Here is a 23,928-nt window from a genome sequence, read left to right as displayed (position 1 = left end):
CATGCTGGGAGGTTCTGAAGCCTCACAAAATCTTATGAAGATGTTGCAGGTTGGAATCAGTTTAACTGGCACTACAGAAGTTAATGGGGAAAGGCACTCTAAGAGTTCCAGATCAGTGCCAAAGTAGGTTCTGGGAGCCAACAGAATAGCTTTCCAATTGTTCTCCAGATGTTTGGGGTTACAATGTTCAGCATGCCTGACCATTGACCATGCTGGATTAATGGGAGATGAAGTCCAAAACATATGGAGGACACCAGGTTGGAGCTGATTGCAGTAGATCCATCCTGAAAGAAGGAAGGCATCACCTGTTGGTTATCTTGGCCAGCCGCCATGTTTAATCCTGTTGCAGCCATGTATGTGCTACCGATGGTTTTGATTTTCTCAACCCCACTGAATTTGGGCTTCAGGAGGAGCTGTTGAAACAGAAGCAGGGAAGTTACTTATTCTAGTAGTTATGAACCCCAGAACATTCTTGCTGGATCATACCAATTATCTACCTAGTGCAGTATTTTGACTCAGACTGTGGTCATACAGAAATTCCTAAAGTTCTCTAGTGAAGACTAAAGGGAAATTAAAGAGAGAGATGAGCAGTGAAGGGGTAAACATGGAGCAGCTGCAGTGGGGAGAATTTCTCTCCCTTTCACACACTTTCCCCCGCTGCCCAAATGGTAGGCTTAATTCTTGGGGTAAAAGGCAAAAGATCATGAAAGGGGATTCCTACCACCATTGGCTTCGCATGATTCCATCACCCTATGCCTTGGAACCCCTTCTCACAGAGACTGAGTTCTCCAATAATGAAGGCTTGGGGACCCTACCTCCAAACTGTGCCAATCTATACCCCCACCCAAAAAAGTACAAGTGTACTAGTAAGTACTAGAATTCCCAATACCTCATCAAAGTCAGCAATGATCTCGTTGAGTAGCCGAAGACACTCAAGACCCTCGTGGTTGACGTTGGATTCGGAGTAGAATTCTTTGAAGTCAGGGATGGAAGCGAATAGAACACAGACACAGTCGTAAGACTGGTGGTAAAGATCCTGCTGGCGGAGAAAGGGTGCAGTAGGACCATCAGAACCCTGTGCCATAGCACCTCTTAAAATTCCATGCCAAGGAGATCCACATTCTGCTGTGTGGGTCATCTGGGGAGCTTCTAACCCTTTAGGAGAACCAGGGCTGTGCGCCCTTACCTGGATGAGCAGAGCCTAGCAACAGTGACCCATGCTCTGGTAACTTCCTGATTAGATTACTGTAATGTGTTCTATGTGGGGCTGCCCTTGAAAATGGTCCAGATACTTCAGTTGGTCCAGAATAGAGCTGCCAGGATATTAACAGGAATTGGAGGATACTCATATATAACATCAGTCCTCTGTCTGTTACACTGGTTGCCAATTGAAGTCTGGACCCAATTTAAGGTGCTAGTGATGACCTACAAAGCCCTACACAGCTTGGGTCCTGGATACCTGAAGGAGCGCCTCCTTCCATGTATGCCCTTCCATCCCTTGAGATCTAAGGCAGAGGTCCCACTCTGGGAGCCCTCCTTGAAGGAGATTAGGAGAGTGGCTACCTGAAGAAGGGCCTTCTTCTGTGGTGGCACCCCATCTATGGAATACTCTCCTCAGAGAGGTTCACCTGGTGCTGATGCTTTATTCTTTTTGGCATCATGTGAAAACCTTTTTATTTTTACACTATTTTAATGTTTAGTTTGTTTTAACTGGGGTTTTTATCTTGATTGCTGGATGCTGTATTGTTTTGTTATTTTATTGTCCTTTTTTGAAAGCCGTCCCAAGATGTCAAAGTGGTATAAAAGTTTTTAATAAATGGACAGGGTATAAAAGTTTTTAATAAATAAATAAGTAGTGAGCTGTACTGGGGGAACTTGCATAGAACTTCTGCACTATGCGTTGCTGAATGACAGCTCTGCTCAGGCTGGCTGAGGTTGATGGGAGTTGTAGTCCAGCAACATATGGAGGGCTGCAGGCTCCCCACACCTATTCTGGATTCTCCTTTTTCAGGAGCCCTCAACCATGCTATGAGGGAAATGCTTCAGCAAGACATCCACCCTCACTCCACACCTGTCTCTGGTGCTCCATTACTCACCAGCAAGTCTCATCCTGCCTCATCCTGCAGATGCCACCAAAGCACAAAGAACTTCAGAGCCTTCCATACCATCAGCCCAGCTTGGAGAGTGGTGGAGTGTGTGGGGAAGGGACTAAGACTGCAGAGACCTGGGTGCCTATCTCTCACACAGCCTCAAGGCTTGCTGGGTGACCTTGGCCCAGCCCCTTCCTTTCAGTTAAAGCCACCTCAGGGCTGTTCTGAGGATCAGACAGGTGGGAGGAAGGTACATGCCATGGAGATGGCTACTCTTTCATCCCAAGAGGCAAATTCCAGTTTGGAGGAACTCCTGGTGGTGACATTCCAGTGTTTGGCCGGGCAGGATGCAAAGGAAGCAGGGCAAGGAATTTGGCCATAGAAGTTCTTACAGCCAGGAACCAAGCTGGAGGGCAAACATTTCAAACTTTTATATTGGGGGAGAGCAGGGGGAGACTGCAGAAAAGATTGGAAATTCTTATTTGGGGAAAGGTGTGTGGCCATCTGGGGAACCCAGGAGAGGTTGGATTGGGTCCCTGTCCTAAGCCTCGATGCCTCTGAAATAGGCCAAGGGGGAAAGAAAATCGTAAGTCAAACCAAACCATGAAGTCAAGGACAGCATGAAAACCTGCTCATCCGGCTGCAAACAAGCAAATGTGCAGCTGCATTACCTGAGAGGTGGCTTTCCCCCACATGGCTGTGCTTCCTGAGCCTCAGGACTCACCTCGTTGCGGCGGTTCTGGCGGATAAACTGCTGGGCGACGTCTGCAGGGAGCACATTCTCCAACAGGACACGGTTAAGGTTCTCCATGGTCTCAATCTCCTCACGTTCCTTCTTGAACTTCTTTTTCCAGAGAAAATCTAAGCGGCAGTAATACTCATTCTGGGATAGGGAGGGAGGGAGGGAGGGAATGGGAGAAGGTTAGCTCATGTTTTGGGTGTTTTCTGAGAAAGGGGTATTTTTATAATACAAAGGCACATAAGCAACCCTTTTCTGCCAGGATCTATCTGAATTTTCCCAACATATGCATTTGTCAAATGGTTAATCCAAACTAAAGACCTGGCAGATGCTTTCCCCTAAACCCACTTCCACTATTGGTGAACAGCTGAAGGAAAAGCCAAATCAAAAGACAGAAGGAAAAAAGAGAAACTCTCAAAGTCATCTGCTGCTCAAAAATATCTCAAGCTACCCTCAGGGTTCTCCCCACCTTTTTGCATGATGGAGGAAAACATGGCTTCTGGGAAGCCGGGGTGGGCATCTTGCAGCCCACTCAGGACTTCCTGTGTCAAATTCACTGTGGCTAAAAACATGCTGCTTTTTCTGGGAAGCTTTGCATGACTCATTGTTAAGATGAAGAACTGATTCTTCACTGCTGCTAACCGGTACTGCTGCAGCCACAATTTCAACAGTAGGAGAAGGGTATGACTCTCACTGGGTTTGGGTGTTGCCCATACCTTCTAAAGACCTCCATCTTCTCCTGTTCTGGTGTAGCTTTGGCAGGGCTCCATGGGTTTTGCTTATTTATTTGGAAGGTATCAAAAGTTGTGTGCATGAAGTGTGGCATCAATATTACAAAAGCAACTGTAGTGAGTGGGCTGGATGCACGCTCTTTGCTGACCTTCTAAGGGCCTGTGCTATCAGATTCTGAGTGGAAGGACATCAAGGAAGAGGTCACAGGAGGGCAGGAAGACCACACGGGCAGAAATCTTTGAAGATCCATCAAGGTTGATGCCTGCAGTTTCCCAGGTTGATCCTGAGAACAGACATGTCTTGGAAGAGGTGAGTGGGGCCCAGGAGAGCAGGGAGAGCTGCTGTGTTGCCCACTTCCTGATGAGGCTTCAGGAGAGGTGACCTACCCTGTTAGAAGGCTTGCGTAGGTCTCACCTTTCCACCAGCAGGAGCTAGACTGATGGCAGCTTCAATGAAAGGGAAGGACTGGGGACAAGTTTCTTGTTTGAGCTCATCACTCTTTACATGAGCAGAGGCTTATTGGCCAACTTGCTAGAGGGCTTTAGAGTCACATTGTCTTGTTATTTGAGAATGGCCATTCAAGATCTGCATTGTAATGACCTGCCTGACATTTTGGATCCTCGGGCAGGAAAGGAAGGGTCAGTCTCAGCAACACAGTCCATGCCTCTCATGTGTAGATCTATTAATCCAGTAGTGGGAAACTGTACAGCAAATCCAAGGAACATTTTGACTTGCCACAGGCCATATTTCTGCTGATGTTCTCTAGAATTCCCCCTAAAGGGAGGCCAAAAATGTCTACTTGTTGACTTGATCTATTTGGAATACACACACACACAGTTTCAAATTCTGAGATGAGGATTACAGAGTGGTGAAAAACTAAAGGGAATAGATAGATTAGATGTCAAACATGAACCACAAAAGCCAGTAAGTTCAGACTGGCTGCAGTTTGCCACCAAAATTCATCTGCAAACCACAAGAAAGCAGGAATTAGGTCAAATTTACTTTCTTCTTAAGTGAAATTTGACCTCATTACCATTCCAGGCATTTCATATCATTAAACTGTTTACTAATCTGTTGCAGTAAACAGTTCCCACTGCATGTTGCCAGGCCGAGAATCAGCCAATCTGGCCATGAAGTTAAATGTGGCATTAGGTACCATGTCATCTGTCCAGAATTACTAAGAGCAGAAGAGTGGGGTTTCAGTGGGACCATGCCAAAGAAGGGAAAGCACCGGCCTGTAACTTCCTTACCACAATCCCAATGAAGGATGGAAAGGGAACCCATCAACACTGCTGTTACCAGTTGCAGACAGATCTGGGATCTCACACAGCCCAGCGTAATATGTGAGCAGTTGTGTTGCACATGACACACCTGAACATCACTGCAGGGGTGTGGCACAGGGAGCTGAATTCTGCCCCTCTGATCTGTCTTGCAGAGGCTTTCCCTGGTCACAGGAAAACGTTGAAAGCAAGGATGCATCAGGGCCAAACCCGACAACTTAGGCACTATTTTTTCCACTGTGCTCAGTCTCAAAGATGAGAAATGATACCTAAGGAGAACGGAAACTTTCTCAGCCACTCAGCCTCCACAACCACATGAAACATGCTTTTGAAGCCAATCAGGCCAGGACTACAAACACTCAAACCACAAACAAAAGAGGAAGGGGAAAGAAAGCAGAGTGGTGGTACAAGTAACTAGCCTAAAAAGAGACAGGAAATGGCAGTGCCGTGTTTTGCACAGGAAAGCAACCATGACTGGTGCTTTCTGTGCTCGGGATGGGGGCACTGGCCAACTAGTCCTGTTCTTTCTTGCTACACCTGATATCAGCAACACAGTGCTGGGCCTCCACCCCAGTCCTCTTGCCCCTCAGTCCAACTATTCAATTCGTGTATTCCATCCATGTCCCACCTCTCCATCATCACCTCCACAAAAAAGGCACCCAAGGCTGCTAACAATAACTCCAGATTAAAGACAAACCCAGCTTTAAAAAGAAATAAATTAAAAGACCATTCGTATGCAACAAGAGTATTAACAGGCAGTCCCCCACCCCCAGCTAGAAACTCAGCAACAGACCAGCTGAAACCTGAATGAGGGTGTCTTTGCATGCTGGTGGTATTCTTTGTAAGCTGTCCAGAGAGTTTTAGTAATGGGATAGCAAATAAATATTTTAAATAAATAAATGACAATGGAGAAGATTTCCACCCAGCCACCTTCAGCAGGGAGTTGCACTTCCTTTTCCAGCAAGTCAACACAACAGCATCTCAGAAGGGAGAAGCTTTTTAAAATACAGGATAAGAAAAATGGGCTTTTTTGTCCAGTGGAAGGTCTTCCTAAGCTTGAAAACTCCTTTACCTGCCGGGCCAGAGCCAAGAGTGTGAAGAAGAAGACAAAGAACGAGAATGCACCCATCGTCTTGGGCTCCTTCAACACTCCGGGCCTGTGAGTAAGGGATTAAAAGAGAAGAGAGTTAGACCATCTCCATCATCTGCAGGGTCTCTACCTTAACCTAAAATAAGCACTTCTCTTAGTCTGCATTGTGGGGAAAAGGCAAACCGTCTTAGGTATGGCTGCAGTACCTAATGGAGGACATGCCCCACCTCTTGACCATTTCTACACATGAGGGCAGGAAGGCCCCATTTTTTCGCAAGGAAATGCATCCACTTTGAGTAGCACCTGGAGAGAAGTGGCCCATCTCTGGGTCACTGAATACTGTCCAGATCAAATTGTTATTGGGTTCAGAGGAAGAAAATGAGTGAGAGTGAGGAGGGGAAAGGACTTTGAAGTCCCAAGGTCTCCAGGTGAAGTTTTGCAGGCAAAGCATGAGCATCAGCCTGCTTTGGAAGGGATGGAAGGTTTTTCAGGAGGGTTGAAGAACAGATGTAAGGCCTGGTTCCCTGACCCTGTGAGGTGGCACTGGGAGAAGAAAATGGTCATCTGGAGAGGCTTTGCTGTTTGGGCCATCTTGCCCTCAAGCAGAAAAAGTCATCCTGAGGATGGAGTTGAAGCTTCCACTTGGGTTTTACTCTTTACATGGACAGATGCTTCTCCCACAACTAGAGCGAGTTTATCTATTGAGAGTTCCTACAGTCTTGTAATCTGTGGAGATCCAATAAAAGGACTGCACTTCAACAGGTTGTCTTGAGTTTGAACCCAGAAGGAAGGAGGAAAGTGTCCAACTCACTGCAGAGCTTCTCTGATCAGAACCACTGACCACTACTGCAAAATGTTTGAGAGATTCTCTTCTGTTTTGCACAAGTTGACCTTCTGCCTCTCTCACCATATCCCAGTGTGCTTACAGAAAAGAACCACCATCTTTGACATGTGACTACCAGCTCCAAGTGCAACTCATCAAAGTTCAGGGTTCAATTACCCAGCTTCCTGCTTAATATGTCTCACCCTGTTCTAAAGCCACCTAAGCTACTGATCCTCACTACAGCTACATGCCATACATAGCTTCATACACAAAATTCTAACTGATCCGCAATTCTAATTAAATTCAGTTTTATACATCTAATTCTGCTGTGTCCCATTCCAGCTCCTTTTCCTGTTCTTTCATTATCCAGTTTCTAAAATAATAACATTTTTTGCCTTTTCATCCAACAAATAAAATGTGCTTTGAGCATTTTGGTCACCCTTTCCCACACCATGTGTACCTTCAAAATAGCAGTCCATATGATCTAGAAATAGAAAATCTCTAGCATGAGAGAGATTCAGTAGCCTCCCCTTGGTTTTTGTTCTGACAAAGGCAAAGGGAGATGTGGATTCCTTGAGGAGTAGTTACCTGAGAGCTGTCTGGTTGGGGTACAGGCAGGAAACATAACAGTCTGAGAGCCATGAGTGGGTGTGAAGGAACAGCACATTGTACACGACGAGGCAGAGCATCAGCATGGTGAGCTTGAGCTCAAAGTTCATATGCAGGAAGAGAGAACATGAGAGGAAACCCAAGATGCAGCAGTAGATGTAATACTGGGGGGAGAAATAGGAATATACAGAAGAGAAACAATTAGATAGAAATCATAGTCCATTGTGGAAACACAGAAGGGAATCACCCAGGAGCCTCCATATTTACCGGCACACTGAAGAGAGAGTCAGAGCGAACAAACTCTTGCGTGACGTTCATACCCGCCATGGTGGAATTTGGAGGTCTTGAAAAGCAGGAGGTCTCTGGCATAAAGAACTAAGGAGCAGCAATCAGCAAGGGATAGAAGGGATCAGAAGAGAACATGGATTAGCTTAGCTTGTGCCATCTGCCAGGGGACCAAAGGCTGCTGGGGGCCTGAGGCAAGTCCTGTAATCTTGGAGTAACATTGATATGATGGGGGAGGCACAAAAAGCTCCCCCTCATTGCCCCCACCAGGAAGGGCTCTGAGACCCATGTGTTTCCTGCCCTAGAACTGGAGGAGGAAGGGAAAGTTCACTTTGACCTCAACATGGCTCAAACGAGCATGAGCCAACCATTGATATTCAGTGTGACAACCTCAGCAAGGGAAATCAGCATGACCTAAACAGGATACGCATGACCAGTCACTTTGATCTGGCATGCAGACAGGGATGGGCACAGCTGCCCATTTCCGGAGGACTCGATTTCTCATTTCCATATCTGTTTGCAACAGTTTCCCTAAAGCTCCCTCTACACACTGGCACAACGGCTCTCAACATGTGTATTTTTGTACGCACACTTTTTAATGTACGCAAATCCATAAGCAGGTTTCCCTAATGCAAAGCATTTTTGTATGCAATTTCTATTAAATGATGCACTGAAATGCAAAGCCAAGAGATTTCGTACCCATTCCTAATCAAAGAACTGATCTCCCTCTCCCACCATTTCCTTGTACTCCTCTTCCTTCTGTGTATCTCAGCTTCTTATTTTGTAAACCTGGCAACAAGACCTGCCTTTCTTTTTACTGAAGTGAACCGCTTTACTGTACAAGACCTCTCTGAAGATTGGGATACCAATGGAATAAATAAGGTGCTCCAACCTCACAAGGGGCCCACTCTTCAGACCAATAGTAACTCTAGACCAGTAGTGAGAGACCAATGGCCTTCAGAAGGACCACAAGACAGGCATGAAGCCCACCATCTTCCCTGAACATTGCCTCTCTATCCACCCTGCAACAGATATTTGGGGATGGCCTCTGATTGTGGAGGTTCTCGCTAGTTGTCTTGGTTCATCATCCACTAAAAGGGTATCCAGAATTATTGCTTTTCTTTCTGTCAGTCTGGCTGTGTATCCATCTTCACATGATCTTCCAATGTAGTCTGCATTCATCCATCCATCCATCCACCCACCCAATCTTCCCATATGCTAGGGGTGGTTCCAGAACTGGTCTTCCATAGTGTGGAGCTATTTATATCAGTGGGGTTTAAGTTTCTTATAAGTCTACTCAAGTCTAACTCTGAAGCCACCCCATTATTAGTAGTACAACTACTTCTCTCTTAATCAGTACTTTGCACCTGGTGAATACTAAAAACAATCAACACACCAAAAAATGCTCGTAGCACCCCACCACTGCACACAACTTTACAGACAAACACAGCATGTTAGAAGAGGCATTTCCTCTTTTCTTTCACATTTCCTTTCTTCTGTCATGGCAGGGATGTCCTGCCATGTCTGCATTATTTAAAGACAAAGGAAATGTGACTCTTCTGCAGAACTTTACCCTTATGCAAATTTACTTAACAAATTAGTCAGCTAAAACTTCTACAAGGCATCAACCACTCAGCTTAAAAAATGTCACTTCTTTCTTTAAAGAAAGTATCGTTGCAATTAATTAAATATATAGGTGTATATCCTGCCTTTTTTTCTTACAAAGATTAGAAAGTGGCTCACATCATTCTCTTCCTCCTGCTCTCAATCTTATCCCCAAAACAACAACCCTGCAAATTAGGTTGAGCTGAGAGACTGAGCCTGGCCCAAAGCCACCCAATTGGGTTGACTGACTGAGGATAAGAACCCAGGTTGTCTGAATCCCAGTCCAGCACTCTTCACCACTACACCACACTTAGGCTGCAACATTGCCTTCAAATTATTCTTTCTTTCTATAGAAAATTCAGATCACCTGGATGCCCCCCCACAAAAAAAAGAACCCAAACATTTGCGTCCTCCTCACTTTCATAGCAATACAACAGTGGAACCAGCTGCCCAGAGATGTGGTTGGATCTCCCATACCAGATACATTCAAAAAGAAACTGGACAGCCATCAGAGTGGGATGGTGTAACATGGTCTCCTGCAACAGCGGGGGGTTGGACCCAATGGCCTTCCTGGCCCTTCCAACTCTACTATTCTATGATTCTCATCTCCCATCACAACAACATTAGACCCTGCCTCCCTCAGCCAAGACTTGGAGCAAAGAATCTGGTTTGGGAGTGGAAATCCATCAGATTCCTCAGCTCAGCTCCCTGGAAAATGGTCCACTTTCACTCTTCCCTGGGCACACCTCACTCCAAGTGTTTGCATGAGTATCCAACAAGAAGACAGATCCAGCACATTTCAGCTTCCATGCATCTGCTGTGAGAGCTTTCCGTACTTGATGCAAAGAATTGCATACGTTGTGCAAAGAGGTGGCTAGCATTCCCAAGTGCTGGCCTCAGCTTGGATCACTTCCTGGCCAGGATCAAATGTGGTGGAAAAATCCAGCAAGCACAAGAGAGACAGATTCTGGCCTGATCTTTGCATCCCTAGCCCTAGCCGTGCCCTACCTGGCCCTTTATTGACTTACTAGGCCCCCAGATTTTTCCCCAACCTGGGTGTGTCCTCTGCTGGCAGTACAAGGAGACTTTTCTCAGCACTATTGCCAGGCAGGGGACAATTCCCAGGGACAATGGTAGCCCACTTCCACATGCTGCAATCCCCCACTCATTCCACCCCACATAACTTAGAAAAACAGTTTCAACTGGTGCAATGTCAGCCTTCCCCATGGTGGGGAAGTGACTCTGTTAGTCACTCTTTTTGGTCCACCTTCCACACTTGCTCACAAACCATTGGAAATTCATTGTCACTGCAGCTAAACAACTAGTTTGGAATGCTAGGAGAGCTAAAGTGGAAACTAATTAATAATTTTATTTTACTGGGTGTAATTTAAATGGAAATGAATGGGCTAGGTTAGCCTTTTTGGAAATGCAAGTAAATCCTTGCAATTTTGCATAGTTATATTTGCACATATTGGTATAAAATAGCATAGGTACATTTTACATAGGCTAGTTTCCTCTGTGTATATGGGTGTGGAAGCTGGACAGTGTAGAAAGCTGACGAAGAGGAAAATTGAAAATTTGAAACATGGTGCTGGAGAACTTTGTGAATTCCCTGACTCAACACAAAAATGGTCCTAGATCAAATCAAACCAGAACTTTCCTTAGAAGCAAAAATGACAAAATTGAGGCTGTTATACTTTGAACACATCATGAGAAGGCAAGACTGCCTGGAGAAGACCAGGCAATGAAAGAAAGTGAAAGAAAGAGGCAGAAGAAGAAAAGGGAGACCAAATAGGAGATGTATGGACTCCATAAAGGAAGCTACCACCTGGAAATTACTGAGCTGGGCAAGGCTGCCATGAAAGGTCACTTTGGAGGGCCTTCGTTCACAGGATCACCCTAAGTTGAAGACAACCTCATGGCACAAGATAGCAACCTTGATCCCCAGATCTTTTTCTTGCCTAGCAACGCTTCTGCTCCTCTGGCCTCCTGCCCTCCCATGGCCACATACCAGGTTCAGCACAGCCATGGTGAGGACTACCAGGATGGTGATGATGCCGAGTGAGACCCGTAGCCACGGCTGGGTGCAGACATTGGCCGAGATGGAGGGGACCCAGTATAAGGCCTTTGGGCCTTTCAGGAAACATTTCTGGTGCAAAGAAAGAGCACAGACATGAGATAAAAGCTTTGTGTTGAGCCAGGATCTTGGTTCTTGGGTCTTAAAAAATAAATTCCCTTTACCTCCCTCATCAATATAACCGTCAGCTTATTAAGAACTAGTAAAGCAACCTGGCTTTGCCCAGATTGAAATAGTCCTTAGATTGTTATAGCAACACTTTCAAGCTCTCAAGTTGTCGAGAGCTGAAGACTTGCACCTTTCTGTCTCAGCAAAAGGCATGACAGCTGGCAGTTCTAAGAAGGACCCCAGCTCTGGTGCACCTATACTTCTGAGAAACAGGCAGTTATATAACTCTCCCTCTTGCCCTGCTAACCTCCCGTAACTTTTAACTGTATGGACTGCAACACTATGTTCTAGTGATGAAAGACTGACCCTGGAGGCTAAAGACAGAATAGCAATTTTCAGCCAAATGGACTTATTAAAATTAAGTAACATGAACATGTTTAAAAATAACATTACCTGGAGGGTGAATGATAGGCACTCCTCCATGGACACTTTAGTATGCAGGGCAAGTTTCAGGGGGATAGGTTTTGCAGACTTGGTGCTATGGCACTGAAGTACAGATGGATGGAGCCATCTATACGTTCTGACTTATTATGATAGATTTCTGTTGCATCTCAAGAAGATACCCCCCAAGGCATAGCAAGGGGCATTCATTTTAATACTTTCATTATGCTTGTAAGATTTTTATCTCTCTATCATTTCTCCAGAACTTTGTCTTCACGTGGTTCTCTTCTCCCACACTATGTAGCCTCAGAATGACCCTGGGAAATTACAGTGGTAGAAGGTGACACACTCAAAGCCACTCACTTTCATGGCTGGCTGAGCAAGCTTCCTGGTCCAAGCAATGCAGCTCTTGCGCCACACGACCTGTGCCATTTAAAGTGGGCTTAATGGGCAAAGCAAGATGAATGCCTCCTCCACTTGTGCTGAAGCCACAAAATCTCTGTTGCTGTGCTCCTGGCATGGGTTACTTCCAACTGGAGGAAAACAGCCAAGGTCAAGACTTTGGCTTCCTCTGAACAGCATCCTTCCTTTGTGTAATCTCTCAGGCCATCCCTTCAACCAAATAAATTGAGACCTGTGCAATCTTCTGTGAGTGGAAGCAGCAGGAACAACCAACCAGCTTGAACCCCCAGACCACAGAGCTGGGTCATAGCCATACTCCCCATGGAGCCCTCAACAGAAACATCAAGAAATATAATGAACCTGAAGATGACTTACTGCCAGTTGACCAGCAAAGCAGGTGAGGAGGAGGAGGAAGAAGAGGAAGAAGGAAATTCCATAGGATATCCCCAAGGCTTCTGTCCTGGATGGAAAGGAGGAGATGAGGCATCAAATTGGCTTGTCTTTGCACCAATTGAATTCAAATTTTGCAAACGGAAGGCCCAGCTGGCATTTTCTAAGTGTCTTAGTTCTCAGATCCTGACCACCACTATTTGCACGCCCTGGTTCCATCCTTGTTACTGTTCCACGTTGCAGTGCATCTCACCACAGCAACCATTGCTTGAAACAAGGAACCATCAACTATCTTAGTCCAGAAGCCAGCTGACCATTTCACCCACTGGTTTTGCAACTAATGTCCTGTGAAAAATTATGGAGGCCCATCACTGCTCCAGTGGATCACATCTTGCCTGCTTCATCCATCAGAAATTTAGCTGCTTCCACAAAGTGTCTCTAAAGTAGAAGTCTTGAACGTCTTTCAGCTCCTGAGGGCTGGATCCCATGTCAGAAAATCCCTTAGGGGCTGCATTCTTGTGGTGGACAGGGTGAAGGGAAAGGGGATGGTGCCAAAATATTGAGATTATCCTCAGTGTTTCGCTTGAAGCATGTGTCAGCAAGCAAAGCTTAAGGAAGGCACTTCATACTTTTAGAATGAGGAAAACCTGCACAAAAGTCAAGGTGCCACCAAATGATGAGTGGTTTTGGGAAAGGGGGCTTGGGCAAGCCCCCTTGGAGACCCTAGGGAGCTGGATTTGGCCCTCAGGCTTCCTCCAAGGGCCAAAGTAGGCACTTGCTTTATAGATATGATGCACCTACATATCTTGTTTTTCTTTAATAAGTTCCATGTGCACAGGGGTTTTGGGGGGAGACGCTACGAGAGATTCAGTGCAGGGAAGTAAAGACGATCTCTCCCCTTGGCTTTCAACAATCAGAAGGAAAGTGACCCCACACCACCCCAAAGCTGGATCATTTAACCAAAAAAACTTCTTGTTACTATCAACAGGGGTTTATTTCCTAAGGATGCTAGCCACAAATTGGACTGGGGGATTTTTGTACTGGGGGAAAGATACAAACCTCACTTCCCCATGTGCTTAGTACCCAGAATACATTCTCCTCCACCCCTCTTGCAGAAGTAAAAAGAGTCATGGCTATCCATTAAAGCTAATGGCCAGTTTGGCCCAGTGTTCTTGATCTTGACAAGGAGTCTTTTCTTGCTTTCGGTCCAGCCTTGCTTAGATTAACAACCACCCCACCACTGCTACCTGCCACAGACCCCCTGCTCCTCCTTACTTATAAACCACGAGGATCTGGATGATGAAGTTGGAGGTGAAAACCAGGAAGGTACAGGCCGTGTAGTAGTTAAAAGATGGGAGTGCTGAGAGGCGGTACTAGGGAGTGCAAAGGAGAAAGGGAGAGAAAACCCAGTGAATATCCTGAACACAGACCAAACCCTAGCAGTATTTTCAAGAAAGAATAGTCATTTTAGGTATGTCATCTCCATGCAAGATCCCTGTTTAGTTTGCATAATTTTGATTGCCGTAGGGCCAGTCATGCATCATGCACAAAGCCAACCCGCCCCCTTCTGTGGTGTTCCTGAACTTCCCTTGCAGGATCTAAAATGCAGGAATCAGAGACAATTCTCTTTGAATAGTGAATCAGCAGAAATGGAAGACATATGCAGAAATATGGGGCATCCCTTAAAGGCAACTGGATGATCTGATGAACCAGCTATGCAGGCTGATGACGAGCTCTGTTAGCCCAGTTGAAAGCAGTCCACTGCTGCAAACAACAGTATTTAAACTCTGTGCTTCACCTTGCTCTGCTGGACCTGACAGATTCCTAGACTTTTGGTTGCACACCTGGACCACCCTCTGAGATACCACTGACTGGCCCAGAAAGCCTGGTATGACTGACTTGGCAGATTGAAATGGGGATTGCTTTGATCCTACACTGGAGCTCACATGAATAACTCTCAACTGGACTGGCTTCTCTCCTTGTTATTCCTGAGATAATCTCAACTTTGGCCTGGGCACTTGCTGACCTAGTTGGACAGCTTCCATGGTGGACATGGCCAGTCACAGGACACTCAAAAAGGTAATTTGTCTATCTAACTTCAAGGCAGGAGTAGGGATTGGGCTCCAAAACACAAAACCACTTTTTGGGGGGGGGGGGAATGGGAGGGATTTCTAAGAAAAGGATAAAGTCAATGCACAACAGACACTCATAGCATTTTTCTACCAGTCTGAACCCAAATCTTCTTTTTTACCATCTTCTGATGCCTGTGGCAATCACCACATCTTTTAATAGTGAGAATCAGAAAAAAGTCACTATTGTGTCAATGGGGTCTAACTGCTATTTTTTTTTTTTTAGCCATCAAAAAAAGGCCTTTTCTGTGCCAGTCCACCATCTGAGATGTGGCAGATGGATATATGAGTCAGACTGTCACAGCCTTTTTGGTGTTGGCACCTGGGCTGTGGAACTCAATACTGTACCCCGGGAAGAGAGACTGATCTTTTCAGAGATAACTCCAACAGTGCTGCTGGGATCACCTTGTCTGGCCAGTTCCTCAAACCCAGGAGAGAGTTTGCTTTGTAATTGTACTGCAGGTGTGCGCCTTCTCATTTTCACTTCACTTATTTTTTGCTGAGTACCTCTGTTTAAGTCTTTCAGAGCTTTTTTTTTTTTTTTTTGAGGTTTTGCCTGGCCTTATTCTGTGGTTTTGTGTTGTTTCCTTTTTCCTACTGACAGTGAACCACCTCAAAAGTCCCCATTCACAGGGGAGGCATTAATTTCTATCTCACTGGGCCTCTTAGCCATTATTCTGAGCTATGTAAGAACTATCCCTGGTGCTCCGTGGTAGAGAACTTATTGGTGGGGGTGGAGTTGGTACCACGGTTAGCTTCTATAGACCTTAGAAGAGGAGCTGTAAGGGATAAGAAACCCCATAGTGATCACTTGCTTTCTCTGCCCATTTGGGGTAACCAGTTCATCCATCCAGCTGACCCCCTTTCTCATAGATCGCATAGATGATAGATAGATAGATCTCAGAGATCTGCTTCCATACTTGGAGCATAAGCACCCTTCACCCTCGGGGAAAAAGCCCAATTGATCTACAGGTCACCTCCTTCTCAAGGGATTGCTCCTTGAAGTACAGTGTGATGCGATTCAGATCTTCTGACTTCTTCCATTGCCTACAAGGGGGACAAGAATCAGAAGAGAAGCTTCAGCTGATGCTATCTCTTAAAGCTTTCATGCACCACCCTCCCCTAACTAACTCAGACTTCCCTATGCAACACCCAAAGCAAAGGATGGGCAGTTGTTGCCAACCACCCAGGGAGTCCTGGCTATTGGGCAACATAGAAATCATATAAATAAAATAAATATAGATTTGATAAATAAGCAGTTTTTTGCTCTGCTGTCACCCTCCCAGCCTTATCTACATATGCTTCCTCCTCCCTGGTTCCTTGTCCCCATTTTATAAGAACAAGCACCATTAAATGTTTCCTGATTTTCAGGGTCAACTTATCCACATATTTGGCATGAGTCTCCTAGAGCCTTCACTCATCCAGGTCCAGTTTTCTTTCCTGAGCACTTAGGTGACAAATCTTACAGCGGGAAGTGTTGTCATTGCAGCCCGCTTGCTCAAGCAAGCACATGCTGACACCCCATGCTATGTACAGTCTGGCATTTCTAATTTATTGTTCTTTGGGATATGTATATTGTATTTATAGATTTTATTGTAAGCCGTCCAGAGACGAAAGTAATGGACATCTGAAAAATATCCTAAATTAATAAATAAATTTCACACAAGGTGATTGCACAGATATTTTCCTGCACTGTTAATGTCTATAAATCTGTTATTTTTTGCTAGTCTCTCTTTCAAAAGACCTTGTCCTGGGTTTCCAGTTTGTGGGGGGCAAGGGGTAGCCAGATAAGTGGATTCTGCATACAGTGCTATGGAGCCTCAAATATGATAAAATAAAGAGACACTGGGAATGCTGGAATCCAGTCCCCATCAGCCTTTCAGGATCTGGGCAGCTTCAGTGCTCCTCCTGCTGGCCAAGCACCAGAATAACAGCCCTGGGTGTTGGAGAATTACTACCAGACTATGCTGCCATGCCAGGTGAATGTCACCTGGGACCTCTGGGGAAAGAGCTATTTAAGAGGTGGCTCTTCCCTCCAGAAGCTGCCTCAGCAACACTGATTTCCAGTGTGCTGAAGCTCTCTGTGGTATCTGGATGCTGCTCCTACTACAAAGGTTTCTCTGCCCTTGTGCTATCTTCTTGGCTCCTGACCTCTGGCTTGTTTTGACTGCACTTTGCTATCTGGACTACACTTTGTTTGCTTCTCTGTTTGTTCCTGGTTTGACCTTGGCCAGCTCTGGATAATGACTTGGAACTGGCTGGTGACTAGGCTTTGGTAATATAGTTTACTGACTATATATCTGTTCAGCTTTCTGCTGCCCGTGTCCCAGACCTTACACAGAATTAGTCACATGGTCAGGGATTATGTAACTGTAGGGTTATCAGATCTTTGTAAACTCTGATCCATCCATGCTTTGATTTGTGGGTGCTTTTACTTCTATAGTCTGCTCACTGATAGAATTGGGTAGATTTTGCACAAATAAGTTTGCATGCATTTGTGCATATTTGCACTTCCAAAAAGCTACAGGTCCTCCCAAATGCATATCTGTGTGCTTTAGACTATCCAAAAACACTCATTTTCATTTGTTGCTTCTTTTTAAATGTCTAAATTTGCCCCAAATTAAATAAAATTAAAGAAGCAGCCAGGTGCAGAATCTGCAGGTTGGGTTCATTGAAACCCAGACTCATGTGAGCCCACTGCGGATTTCTCCCACATCCTTAGCTGTGGGTCAACATCTGGATGACCAGATGTTCCCCATGCTTGTAACAGAGGAAGAGCTAGCTGGTTCAGGCCATAGTTTTGGGTACAAGAATGAACTAACAGCACTGATTTCTCCAGCGAAATGTCTGCTCTTCCACAATTAACCTTCCCTCTTCTTTTGCCATTCCTTTCCCTCTCTATATGGAAGTTCTTCTGTTGCACAAAGCAACATGTTCCCTGCAGAGGTGGGAATTTTGCCAGGTGCAGTTCCTCCACTCCATCAATACAGAGCTATTACCAATGGCACACTGACATTTTCTCTCCACCACAATTTTTCTTCTGTTGCCTCTGGCCACCCCTGCTTTTTCCAGGGTCCCCATTCCCTCCCCGCCCATCTCCACCAGTGGTCCTCTCCTTCCCCCACCCACACCTTGCTGTCTTCACTACTTCCCTAACCAAAAACGCACTTCTGTGAGTTAAGCTGCTCGATCAGTTGGAAGAACTTCTCATCCACTCCTTCCAGGTCTTCATCCGGGCTCCTGGGGACACGGCCCCTAAAATACAATGCAAGAGGAGAACAGACCATTACAGCAGGGGTGGATAACCTGAGGCCTTCAGACCAACTTCATGAGGTCTTCAGCAGTGATGTGGTGGAAAGAGGACCTGCAGGAGCATGGCAATAGTACTTTTTCCTCTTAGGGTGCCTACATTGATTAGGTTCAGACAGCATGGCAACCTCTACTGGAGGGCTGAGTCTGGGTTGTTGCTGAAATGTGGCTTGTAGTGAGGTTGTATTCCAGCTGTGCTATGAAGCCATGGCTTAATCATGAAGAACCCACTGAGATAACCCGTGGTTTGTGAAGGGCTGCCATTTCAGCATAGCATGTTGTCTCAGCTGGGTTCAGACCAGGAATGAGTGAAGAATCCACTTTGGGGGCAGTGGCACCCATCTTTCATGTGTGCAACTTGCAGCCTTCTTTTGTGTCACACATGCTGTGGAAGAAGGTTGCTGGTTGCAGAACTGGGCTTCCACAAGTGTTCCTCTTAGCTCGACTGACTTCCTGTATGAGGACTGAGCACAAGAAGAAGTCCAACAGACAGAAGAGGACCAGATTCCAGGGAGGATTATGGCAACACTAGTACAGAGAAGATGATAACTTTTCTTTCAAGAAGGGAACAACAACACAAATTCAACCTATATTCCGTCCTTCCATGAGAGTAATTGAATCCAATTATTTCTGCCACTTCTCTTCTAATTCCTCATTTCCTCTGTCTTCAGTTGCAGTTTCAAAATAGCTGGAAATGAACATCCCCACCAATAATAGATTGTTCCCTGTTGTAATGCAAGGTTAAGGGGTGGCTTGATCATAAACAGGCCTTATTGACAATTAGTCTGACAAAAGACTTGCTCCTGATGAAGATAAAAGCTGCTGCATTGATACAGTTTAAAACAACAGTCTAACCTTTTGGACTTTCTCTGGGGTATGGTTATGGGGAGAGGTCATCAAACATTTTATGACTGCATTGCAGATCTGCAGACTATTTTGAAATGCTTTTTTCATGGAATTAATTCAGAATGCTGCCAAAGAGGATCTGTTCCTCCTCTGGATGCCAGCTGGTGGAAAGAAAGCTGAAGAGGGAAGGGGGACACAAAGAGGGGAACAGGTGCCCCTCCCAGCTGATTTTAGCTCTGGCTTTGCCGACAACACGTAGAGGGAACTCACTTCTCAGCAGAAAAGGGGTTGTTCCTATTTTGTTATTTTGTTAATATGGGAAATTAAAGAAACAAGGCCAGGGATATAAATCAAATGAGTACAATATAAATTTAAGTGCAAAAAAACCCAGATATATAGTTAAACCAAATAGCCTGCAGTTGGCACACCTGAATTAACAACTGGATTTTCAAAACTACATCCACACCCACCCTTTTGACCCAAAAGGAAAAAGGAAGAGACCTTAGGAAGTTCTTTGTTCTGTCCCACAATGGTTTAGAGATGCAATCTAGTATCCCCACCAGCCCCAGAGGTGGCAGAAACCTCTCTTTCCACTCCTCCAAAAAGGTTTGATCAATTCAGGATTACTTAGCCAGATGTCTTCCAACTTTCCACTACAACACTTTCTAAAGTCCATCATGGAGTTTGGAGACATCTGTTGTTCTGGTTTCAGTTGTTCCACTGAATTCCTGAAATAGGGAGTAGATGTGGGCAGGGCAGGGCTGGGATGAGGTTGAGAGTGTTGAACATTTTTCAGTCTAAAGGCCAAATTCAATTTCTGAGAAGGTCTCAGGAGCAGCATTTCAGAAATACCAAAATTTTTTCAGAAGATCCCTTGAAGCCCTTATTATCAGTAATTATGCTTTAGGAGAGACATATCTACCTTTGACCATGGAGAAAAAACTACACAAACTCCAGGAAAACAGCAAAGGAATGGTTCTAGGGCAGTGATGGCGAATCTTTTAGGAACTGAGTGCCCAAACTGCAACCCAAACCCATTTATTTATTGCAAAGTGCCAGCACTACAATAAAATTTGAAAATTGAGGTATTAGTTTAGAAAAAACAACTCACAGCCAGTCCAAGCAACTTTGTATTTATCCTTGACAGCTCACTGATGGGCCATGAAAAAGCTCAGACGAGTCGTGGCTAATAAGTTGTGGCTCGTAACGTCATTGCCTGGTGCTGCTACTCCTTTCCAAGCATGCGCATGGCCCCTATGTGCGCTATTATCTGATGCTCAGCTGCTGGAGTGATGCTGGGGTGATTTGGCCCACGTGCTGGTACAGAGGGCTCTGCATGTCCACTGTGGGACACATTCCATAGGGTCACCACCACTGCAGTGTCTCTACCCTGATGCACACCCCTAACCCTAATATAGGGTGAAAGTTCCATTCAAACGAGAAGGATTTTGAAAAAGCATTCCTTGAGTGTATTTTTCTGCACAGCTAAACATTTCTGCCCATTCTAAACACATTCCAACCACTAAAATCATGCCAGGAAGCCTGGTTCTCCCAACCCTAACCCTATCCTGCTGCACACCCCTAACCCTAATATAGGGTGAAAGTTCCATTCAAATGAGAAGGATTTTGAAAAAGCCTTACTTGAGTATATTTTTCTGCACAGCTAAACATTTCTGCCCATTCTAAACACATTCCAACCATCAAAATCATGCCAGGAAACCTGGTTCTCCCAACCCTAATCCAGTGGTGGTGAATCTTTTAGAGACCAAGTGCCCAAACTGCAACCCAAAACCCACTTATTTACTGCAAAATGTCAATACTGCTATAAAAACTGAAAACTGAGGTTTCAGTTTAGGAAAAAACTCACAGCCAGTCCAAGCAAATCTCTCTCTCTCTCTCTCTCTCCTTGGCAGCTCACTGACCGGCCATGTGAAAGCTTGGACAAGTCACGGCTAATGAGTTGTGGCTCGTGGCATTACCGCCTGATGCTGCTACCCATTTTCCAAGCATGTGCATGGCCCCTGTGTGTTCTGGCATCTGTTGCTCAGCTGCTGGGCGATGCTGGGGCGACTTGGCTTGGATGCCGACAGAGAGGGCTCTGCATGCCCGCTGTGACACGTGTGCCATAGTTTTGCCACCACTGTTCTAGGGTAAAGAACATGTGTTCTTCTCAAGTTCCCAGGCAGGACAGCTTTGACCCACAGCCATCGGTGTCAACACCCTTGATTGAGATGTTCTGGGCCTTGTGGTGTGGAGGTGACACATGACCTAGTTTGCCCTCTGAACCTCTGGAATTATAATAGATTCCATGTAGTTCTCCTTCTAAACTGGGGTCACTGGACTCCAGTGCCTATAGGGTGCTGCATTCATTCCAGACTTCCATCTGAACTTTCAAAGTGCTATCAATGTTTCCCAATGTCACCCTCCACTAGCAGGTTCAGCACCACCGACAGCTCTTTAAAAGTTCACACTGCCACTCACCCTAAATACACTGCCCCATTCACCGTGACACCAATTGCCCCATTGCTCTGCCCCATTGGACTGCAAATTTATTGAGATGCACACAGTTTCATCACCCAGAACCTCCAAAGGTCCGTACAGCATCATGACCATCTTCTGCAAGACAGATGAACTCTCACATGCGCTTGCTGCATGTTTGCTGATCAAGCAGCCTGTTTGGGCTTTGTCCTTCCCACCTTGCTCCCTATGAACACAACAACTCAGGCTTACCGCTCCATGCTCTTCTGCTGGTTCAAAGACCCCAGAGAGATCTCCTACAAGAAAACAGAAAAGGGGACCACTGGGGTGTGAACAGGTTGCAACTGCATTGATAAAGCAACAGGATATTGGGCAATGGGGTCACACCGACAACATAGTATCCTCTTTTCAAAGTCATCTCAACTTGCTTGGGTTTTGCTCAGAATTCTTTGTTGCATTTTTTTTTCTTTTTTCTGGGCAAGGACATAGTGCTTTTTAAGAACCCAGGAACATCCCTCGTTAAATTATTGTATTTGCCCATTTTTGTTGACTATTCAACAGTAGGATCATTCCAATTCATGTTGCTATTGTCATTGAGTTCTTTCCCCAAAACCTGGTCACTGCTTAGGCGGTCTTAGTCCAGGATGCTTCTGGTATGCTGATGTGCTCCTATACTATAAGAGGGCAACATGAAGATATGCCCCAAGAACTCTCATTTTCCCCTGGATAGGGACAATAGCAAAAGTCCCTCCCTCCCACACACTCAGATTACGGAAATAATTGAAACAGCCCAAGAACAGCTGAGCCCGTAATACAGGGACAGACAACCTGTTCCACTCCCCCAGATTTGGCCCACAACTCCCATCATCCTTGTTCATTGGGCAAGCTGCCTGGGGCACATTGGTTCTGAAGCCTGGGTGGGCCATGGAGCTGCCACAAACCCCTGTAGTGAATAACCTTCCCCCATGTTTAGTCAAAGAATCTCCCCCTTTTAGATCTCCTAAAACACCAGCTAAGGGGGTCACCGGAAAAGGCATGGAACAAATCCAAGCACTGCAACCACACGTTTCATCCAGTGGTCTGAGGCTGTAGGGTCCCCAGAGCAGAGTCCATGGGCACCTCTAATGATGCCCACAAAAATCTCTCTGCATGGCTTCTTCCAAAACAAGTGTTTGAATAGAAACCTTGGGGAAAGTACTCTCCTCTTTCCCTCCTTTTCTAGCCTCTAGCCCCAGTCTTCCTGTTCCTTCCGCTCCACTCCATCCAAAGCTGTAGAATTGCCTATTGTCTCTCTCTGTGACTGTTCGGCCCAGTGTTTCCTGCCTCCTGACCTCTAGTCTTGCTCTCCCCTTCTCTCCTTCCCCTCATTTTTGACTAGCCATGCTCCCACGGCAGCCCCTGCTGGCTACCCACATCCTCCATAGGAGCCATTTTTCAGCAGTGTCTGCAGCAGTTTTTCATGTTTTCAAAAGGGGCTGTGAGTCCAAAAATACTGGGTACCCCGATTAGATGGAGCCCCACTGTGGTTTACCCCAGCAGATCCTGAATAACAGTGACTCTCTGGAAAATTGCTGTTGCCGTGTTGTTTTTCTACAGTGCCTGCTAACATTTGACGGAATATGGCCATGTTTCCTGCCTCAGCAGTAGTCACCGGCCCTCTTTCCTTTCCACTGCAAGGCCTCCACCCCACTTCCTGAAATACACCTAGCTGAGAGATACTGGTATTTTAAACCAGGACACTCCGTAAGCAAAGCTATGGGTTCCACCTCTCAGTTCCACCCCCTCTTTGCTCCATGATAAGCTCAAAATCTCTCTGCTCATTGCTCGATCTCATCTGAATGCACCAATATTTGCATACAGGTGTGCTCTGCAAAAGTATCTGGTATGGAGGAGGCCTATTTCCTGAATATGGGTTCTACCCTGAGCAGAATTTACACTGGATCTGCTCCTATCTCATTCCCATCCATCTGCAACAGGGGCATCCATCTGACTTGCAAGAGCTCCACCTGCTGGACATACCGAGTGGTTGTTCCGGACAAACCCTGCTGGCTCTGTAGGAAGGGCATCCAGCTGCTTGAGGTTGGCAAAGGGTTTGGCAGCTCCCCAGGACTCCAGGTAGCGTGTCATCCGGACTGATGCCCTCATCTTGTCGCCCTCACCTGGCACAGGTGAAAGGGTGTTCTTGGAGCTCTCTTCTTCAGCCTAAAGGCAATAAGAACTGGGTTTGCAAGGAAGACCCATGAGGTACAAATCCCCACAAAACAGCCACCATCTCCCGGACTCTGGACTGCATGGATTCTGCAACGCCACAGTCACAGCTGACAAAGGCAGAAGAAAACATCCAAAGAAACCTGTCTTGCTTTGCTGCAAATTTAAGTCCTTATGACTGTGGAAAGAGACTCCAAGGTTTGTGAAGTTGCATAGGAAGTTCCCTTATAGAAGAGGAGACTATTTATCTGTCTACCCTACTATTTCTGATCCAGCCATCCCAAGAT

The 23,928-nt window shown here is 45.7% G+C and overlaps 1 protein-coding gene across 2 annotated transcripts in view; it reads right to left on the bottom strand.

The window, feature by feature from the left end:
- The window catches only part of ADCY4 (adenylate cyclase 4), a 43,689-nt gene that overhangs the window by 3,747 nt on the left and 16,014 nt on the right, over positions 1–23,928 (bottom strand). Inside the window, exons 11-23 of one of the 2 annotated variants that reach the window (XM_044426836.1) lie at positions 23,453–23,635; positions 21,686–21,729; positions 17,969–18,055; positions 15,778–15,847; positions 13,947–14,044; positions 12,657–12,741; positions 11,265–11,402; positions 7,631–7,738; positions 7,343–7,527; positions 5,914–5,998; positions 2,815–2,973; positions 890–1,036; positions 255–413 (exon numbers count right to left, since the gene is read on the bottom strand). In XM_044426836.1, the coding sequence (XP_044282771.1) occupies positions 255–413; positions 890–1,036; positions 2,815–2,973; positions 5,914–5,998; positions 7,343–7,527; positions 7,631–7,738; positions 11,265–11,402; positions 12,657–12,741; positions 13,947–14,044; positions 15,778–15,847; positions 17,969–18,055; positions 21,686–21,729; positions 23,453–23,635 (1,548 nt within the window). Of the gene's footprint in view, positions 1–254; positions 414–889; positions 1,037–2,814; positions 2,974–3,091; positions 5,111–5,913; positions 5,999–7,342; positions 7,528–7,630; positions 7,739–11,264; positions 11,403–12,656; positions 12,742–13,946; positions 14,045–15,777; positions 15,848–17,968; positions 18,056–21,685; positions 21,730–23,452; positions 23,636–23,928 lie in introns of those variants that run through there. The other variant, XM_044426835.1, reaches the window with a different exon arrangement.

Source organism: Varanus komodoensis, unplaced genomic scaffold (assembly GCF_004798865.1).
Source record: "Varanus komodoensis strain SLA01 unplaced genomic scaffold, ASM479886v1 scaffold187, whole genome shotgun sequence".
Taxonomy (NCBI): domain Eukaryota; kingdom Metazoa; phylum Chordata; class Lepidosauria; order Squamata; family Varanidae; genus Varanus; species Varanus komodoensis.
The sequence above is the reverse complement of the archived record's forward strand: the minus strand, read 5'-3'. Positions and strand labels throughout refer to the sequence as shown.